Source organism: Nicotiana tomentosiformis, chromosome 6 (assembly GCF_000390325.3).
Source record: "Nicotiana tomentosiformis chromosome 6, ASM39032v3, whole genome shotgun sequence".
NCBI classification, from domain to species: domain Eukaryota; kingdom Viridiplantae; phylum Streptophyta; class Magnoliopsida; order Solanales; family Solanaceae; genus Nicotiana; species Nicotiana tomentosiformis.
Window position 1 is genome coordinate 125,456,212 of NC_090817.1, and position 6,818 is coordinate 125,463,029.

A 6,818-nucleotide genomic window follows, 5' to 3' on the forward strand; every position below is an offset into this window, starting at 1 on the left:
TTCAACAGATACATAATATATAATTTGAACTGGTAAATTAATGTGTCCATAATTCAACCTCTCATATGCGCGTGCGCATAGAGGTGGGTGGTGGGGGTGGGGTTACAGGAATAGGGATGAACCATCTTAAATATTTTGAGTCCCAGTACGTGCTATTGTAACTTGCAATTTACTTTAGCTTTAAGAGTTAGCGCCGGCGGCGTCATCGGCCGTCAACTTTCTCTCCTTACAATACCTCGTTGACAGTTGAGACAAGAGGATATATATATATATATAAGAGCCCCATTTCAATCAAATTAAAGAAAGAAAGCTACAGCGAGAGAGTGCAAATTAAAAGATCATTAAATTCGTTTAATTTCTTGGAGTCAACTGTGGCCGCAATTAAGGATCGGAGTAGAGTTTCGCATATGGCTTCATCAGGTGGTGTTCCGCCGGGGTTTAGGTTTCATCCAACAGACGAAGAGCTTCTTCATTACTACTTGAAGAAGAAACTTTCATTTCAGAAATTTGACATGGAGGTTATCAGAGAAGTCGACTTGAATAAGATTGAGCCCTGGGAATTGCAAGGTACGTAACGTGTATATAGTGTTAGTATTTACTATTTAGGGAAGCTACTCTCAACAGATTTTACTACTTTGGTTATCAACGAGAAACATATTTCGCTTGTGTTAAGACATAGCTAGTATATTTTTTGTCCATTGAGACATAGTATAATTCAGTTATTAGAAGAGTGATTTCTCTAATTAACCGCTCAAACTTTTGGATGAACATATGCGTTTTTAATTATTTGTTTTTGATCAGTAAGAATAACATGAATTTAATTTTTTTTTTTTTGGAGAATTGCCAAGAAACTCGAAGCCGCTACCCTTCGGGTGCGCACTGGGTAATATACTCATTGTGCAATAACTCGCAAACCACACACAAAATATCTTTTTACACTCGCTGAAAAGTCTAAAATTTATTTTACTAAGAAAAAATTAACTACCAACATCACATTATATATAAGTCTATTAACCAGCATATTCCTTCTGTAGCCTGTTGTTAATAAGGACATATTAATTCAAGGATCGGAGAGATCACTCTTATATATACTACTCCTACTTGGGCGCGTTTATGTAGTTGTGCTAGTAACAATTCAAGATTTCTTAGTTATTATTGTGCTGATGTACGTAATAAGGGGAAATTAAGTTTAAGCAAATCTTATATTATTGTAAGTAAGATTTTCATACAGCGTTTTGTACAGAGAGGTGCAAGATTGGATCAACACCGCAGAATGAATGGTACTTTTTCAGCCACAAGGATAGGAAGTATCCCACAGGTTCAAGAACAAACCGAGCAACAAATGCTGGATTTTGGAAGGCAACAGGCAGGGACAAATGCATAAGAAACACATTGAAGAAGATTGGTATGAGGAAAACCCTAGTGTTTTACCGAGGAAGAGCTCCACATGGCCAAAAGACTGATTGGATCATGCATGAGTATAGGCTTGAAGATTCCGACGAAAATTCAAGTGTAAGTGATTGCTTCATCTCCCTTTCTTCCCAAACCCGGCGGCGTTACAGTTCTGATTATGGGTTCGGTGAATTCAATAGTAGTCCCTGTAATCGTGTTAAAAAATTCACATATTATGTATGAATAATTTATTTAAAACTTAATAAAAAAATCTTTAAACTCGAAATCCTAGTTCCTTCTCTAATTCAAGGGATTACAAATAAAAGAAAAGTTTTCTTAGAAAGAATAATTTATAAGGCGACTAAAATAAGCATGCATGTGGCATACATGCATGCAATCATGTGCATGAAAGTCAAAGTAATTAAACGATACTAATAACAATTCAATTAATTAGTGACTATCTTGACGATCGACTTTTTACCACAAAATCAGAGACTGTCAAGAAAATTTCCATCTTGCTTGCTTAGGAATTTGTTATCCATAATTATGACTCAGCGGAATTCTTGAACGACGCAAGAGGCTACTAAATGAAACAATATACTAGGATCATTACAATATTAAAGTTATATACACTTAGTGGTCGACGTTTTTCAATCTTACTAATACATGTATTAATTATACACTATATTCAGTACTATTTTTATATGTAGCAAATTAAACCATAACATTAATAATACCATGATTTTATGTATAAGCATATAAAAGATAGAACTGTCATTTCAAAGCCTTTTTCAAATCCTTTCCATAAAAATGTGGAGGGTATTTTATAAACAATTATTTTCTTCAAAAAGTATTATGCAAAATGTACCAAATCAAACAGTCGATAAAAAATAATTCCAGCATTACTAATACTATCATATGCAATATTACTCTTATAAACCCTATCAAACGACCTATATGTAAACATTTTTGTTACACCATCAGTATAATTTGAGTTCTTACAGTAGCCGGTTATTACTTACAATTTATTCTAGGTTCTTACCGTATTAAAATGAAGTAATTATCTTTTAAATATCATGATTATAAGAAAGCATCAGAAGTTCTTCTAAATTGTTAGTAGTACTATTGTAAATGTGCAGGAGGATGGATGGGTGATTTGCAGGGTATTCAAGAAGAAGAACCTATTCAAAGTAATTGGAAATAATAATGAAGGTAGCGCAGCCTCATCAGATCTACTAAACAACACCTCAATCCACCAACCTCGAACCAACTTCACACACAAAGATAGCCCATATCTACTACAACACCAACAACACGGCCATGACCATGGCTTAAACTATTCCCATATTCCTACTGCAGTTGCTGCTACTTTTCCACATGAGTATAATTCACACAATAATAATATTCAATTAGCACAAAACTTCATGTCATTGGGATATCATCATCCTCAGGACTTCTCATCTGGACCTCTTCCTACTTCTCAGCAGTCTGCACCTTGTGAGTCCGGTTTGGAGGTAGCTAGTTCTCATCAGAATATGAATAATGATCAGTGGGGAATGATTAATGATCGGCTTGTTGAGGATGCAAATGTTGCTTCTTCTTCTTCTATGAATCAAATCAATCACCTTCCGCTGCGTGGAGAGATGGACTTTTGGAGTTATGGAAAGTAATTAATTAAACGACTATATATGTATACATAATTGTTTGTATTATTCCTAAATGGATTACTAGAGTTACTATACAATTAGTTGCGTTAATTAGCTCTAAACTATGTATAGATATTGAAGAAACAGCACACTTAATTAATTACTTGTTGATGTACCATATTGTACCCGTAAAACGGTACAGTTGAATTTATACGTGGTTTAGACAAGTGAATTGATTTGATCCTGAAATAAATGATGAATAATATAGATATGCAATACTAATTAGCCTTGAGATGGAGACGAAATAGCAGAAATAATAGTTCCGGGAGCGGGGCTTCCGGGTACAACAGCAATAAAATCAAAAGACAAGAAGATAAGATTATCTACAACAAATTTGATTATCAATGACAAATTATTTTATCACTTAAAAGTCATATTTCGTCACACAAAATCTTTTGTGACAAAATAATTTATCAATCTTTCGTCCCGAAAACACTGTCACTAAAAGTATACAAAGACACTATTGTGGTTCGCCGCTAAATCAAGTTATATTAGTGACGAATTTTTTTTCCGTTCCCAAATGCCTAGTATTTGTGACGAATTTGTTCGTCAAAAAAAGTATAAATTATTTGTCGCTAATAGCGTATTTTTGTCACTAAAAAGACTATCAATGCCGACGAAACTAACTTGTCACTAAATATTTAGTTTAATTAGTGACGAAGTCAATTGTCTTTAAAGTTATATGTATTTCGTAGTTAAATTAACATTATTTCATTACTAAACACTATCTTTTATGTACAAAAAATATTTCGTCCCCAAATATATAAATTAGTGACAACTTTGCTTTTACAAAAATAATTTACAATTTGTAGTTGAAAACTATCATGTTTGTCGCTAAAAATTATTTTTTTACAATATTAATTAAAATTATCAAAAAATACGAATCCGTAAAAAGATAACTCTCGGACACGTAATATTTTTGTCACTAAATGTGGTCAATTTATGATGAACTTTGATGACGTCAAAATCCGTAGTGGTACTATTTATAAGTAGAATTTACCTAATTTCCCATTAATTCAAGAATTTATCATTTACTAAATGGAAATAACATAATAAAACATGGAAGGTAACAACAAAAATTCTCAGCCATGATCACATAATTAAGAACTAGTACTATATTGAGATAATATCTCATTACAAACTCGTTAAAATAAAATACAAGAATAAAATAAAATGTATTCAACAATTTACAAACTCCTTAAAATAAAATATGTTGCTTCCTCAAACGCTAATGTAACAATTTACTTATACTACACTTCTGCACATCTTTTTGTGCAGATCCAGGTACTTCCTACTAGACCAGGTATCAGTGAGCTAGTCTGTACGCGGAGACTTCAAGGTACATCTGCCAATGTCCGCAGACCTCGGAGTCCCCCTCTATCTTTATTATGTTGTTTTGCTTATCTTCATTAGACTCTAATGTTTAGAGACACTTAGAATTTCTCTTACAAGCTTGTGACTTATTCCTACCGGGTTTTGGGAGTTGTAACTATTTTGAATTGCAGTTTTAATTATTTCATATGTTGAGATTTGAGTTTCAGTTTTAGATTTCGTTATGCCGCATAATTGATAGGCTTACCTAGTTTTGGAGACTAGGTGCCATCACGACATCCTACAGAGGGAATTTGGGGTCGTGACAAGTTGGTATCAGAGCCCTAGGTTCATAGGTGTTATGAGTCACAAGCAGGTTTAGTAGAGTCTCGCAGATCGGTACGGAGACATCTATACTTATCTTCAGGAGGCTATGGAACTGTTAGGAAAATATTCACTTCTTTGATTCCTTATCGTGCGCATTGTTGACCTAGAAATTCTAAACTATTGTCTTTCTATTCTCTCAGATATGGTGAGGACACGCACAACTGGATCCGATGATCAGATACCCGCACCACCTGTTGGAGCCGCAAGAGGCCGGGGCCGGGGTAGAGGCCGAGGACATCCACGTGGTGCAGCCAGAGCACCTGCACGAGTTGCTACAGAGGAACCACAAGTAGCTCCAATTGGAGAACATGCACCTCAGACGCCTGTTACTACCCCTGCACTTCAGGAGACTCTTGCCTAGTTTTTGAGCATGTTTGGCACTCTAGCTCAGGCAGGGTTGATTCCACTTGCTCCTGCCACATCTCAGGCCGGGGGAGGAGCATAGACTCCCGACGCTCGTACCCCAGAGCCACAGGCCTAGGTTGACCATGCCCCAGAGGTTATACCATTGCAGCCAGTTGTCCCAGTTCGGCCCGAGGTGAGGGCAGCAGTTTCGGAGGGGGAGAAGCTTAGGCTCGATAGGTACAAAAAGTACCACCCTCCAACTTTTAGTGGCTTGGCGTCAGAGGATTCCAGGGTTTTCTTGAGGAGTGCCACTGTATCCTCCGTACTATGGGTATTACCGAGACTAGTGGGGTTTCTTTTACGGCATTCCAGCTTAGGGGAGCGGCCTACTAGTGGTGGCGAGCATATGAGTTGGATAGTCCGGTTGAGGCAGCTTCACTCATTTGGACTTAGTTTTCAGATATGTTCTTGAGGGAGTATGTTCCTCAGAGTCTCAGAGATGCATGGCGCGCAGAGTTTGAGCAGTTGCGCTATGGCGCTATGACAGTATCGGAGTATACAATCTAGTTCAGTGATCTATCCAGGCATGCACCTGCCCTGGTTGCTACTGTCAGAGAGCATGTCCATCGATTTATTGAGGGGCTCCACCCTAGTATCAGATTCAATATGGCCCGAGAGCTGGAGATGGACATCACATACCAACAGGTGGTGAAAATCGCCAGGAGATTGGAGGGTGTGCGGACCCGGGAGAGAGAATAGAGGAAAGCTAAGAGGCCTCGAGATTTTGGCACATATAATAGTTCTCGTGCCCCAGCTGCAGCCCGTCATGGTAGAGGCTATGTGAGCCATCCTATTCATTCAGCACTTCCGGCTTCCAGGGGTATTCCGGCTACTCCCAGACCTCAGGTTCCATATTATGCACCGCCAGTGTCTACTGTACCTCCTACACGGGGTATTTTCAGTGGTTAGTCCAACAGATCAGGCCCGAGCCAGTCCCAGCAGCCACGTCCTCCGAGGGCTTATTTTGAGTGTGGTGACACTCGTCATATAATTAGGGATTTTCCCAGATTTAGGAGGGGTACACCTCCACAGATTTCTCAGGCCCCACCTATTCCACAGGGCCCTCAAGCTTCTCAGGCCATGATTACTACACCAGTTGCCACTCCACCTGCACCGCCAGCTAGAGGTAGAGGCCGGACAGGTAGAGGTCGCCCTAGAGGGGGAGGCCAGGCCAGATATTATGCCCTTCCTGCTAGGACAGAGGCAGTTGCATCCAATTCTGTTATCACAGGTATTGTTCCGGTCTGTCATAGAGATGCATCAGTCTTATTTGATCCAGGCTCCACTTATTCCTGTGTGTCATCTTATTTTGCTCTGTATTTGGGTGTATCCCGTGATTCTTTGAGTTCTTCTGTTTATGTATCTACACCCGTGGGTGATTCTATTATTGTTGACCACGTGTATCGGTCGTATTTGATTGTTATCAGTGGTTTAGAGACCAGAGTTGATTTATTATTGCCCAGCATGGTGGATTTTGATATTATTTTGGGCATGGACCGGCTGTCGCCCTATCACGCTATCCTTGATTGTTACACCAAAACGGTGATGTTGGCTATGCCAGGTCTACCGCGGCTAGAGTGGAGAGGTACCTTAGATTATGTTCCTAGCAGGGTTGTT

At 38.5% G+C, this 6,818-nt stretch overlaps 1 protein-coding gene across 1 annotated transcript; it reads left to right on the plus strand.

The window, feature by feature from the left end:
- The first annotated feature begins 225 nt into the window (after positions 1–225).
- LOC104119518 (protein BEARSKIN2-like) lies at positions 226–3,136 on the plus strand. The gene is made up of 3 exons (XM_009631039.4): positions 226–567; positions 1,244–1,512; positions 2,532–3,136. Exons 1-3 carry the CDS (start codon positions 408–410, stop codon positions 3,060–3,062), a joined length of 960 nt encoding a protein of 319 aa, XP_009629334.1. The 5' UTR covers positions 226–407; the 3' UTR covers positions 3,063–3,136.
- The last annotated feature ends 3,682 nt before the right edge of the window (positions 3,137–6,818 follow it).

What these genes read in the sequence shown, in the direction of transcription:
- LOC104119518 (XM_009631039.4), top strand. Translation starts at nt 408, where the DNA reads ATGGCTTCATCAGGTGGTGTTCCGCCGGGGTTTAGGTTTCATCCAACA. An exon ending in TGAGCCCTGGGAATTGCAAG is followed by an intron (nt 568 to 1,243) that starts GTACGTAACGTG and finishes CGTTTTGTACAG; the next exon opens with AGAGGTGCAAGATTGGATCA. An exon ending in ATTCCGACGAAAATTCAAGT is followed by an intron (nt 1,513 to 2,531) that starts GTAAGTGATTGC and finishes GTAAATGTGCAG; the next exon opens with GAGGATGGATGGGTGATTTG.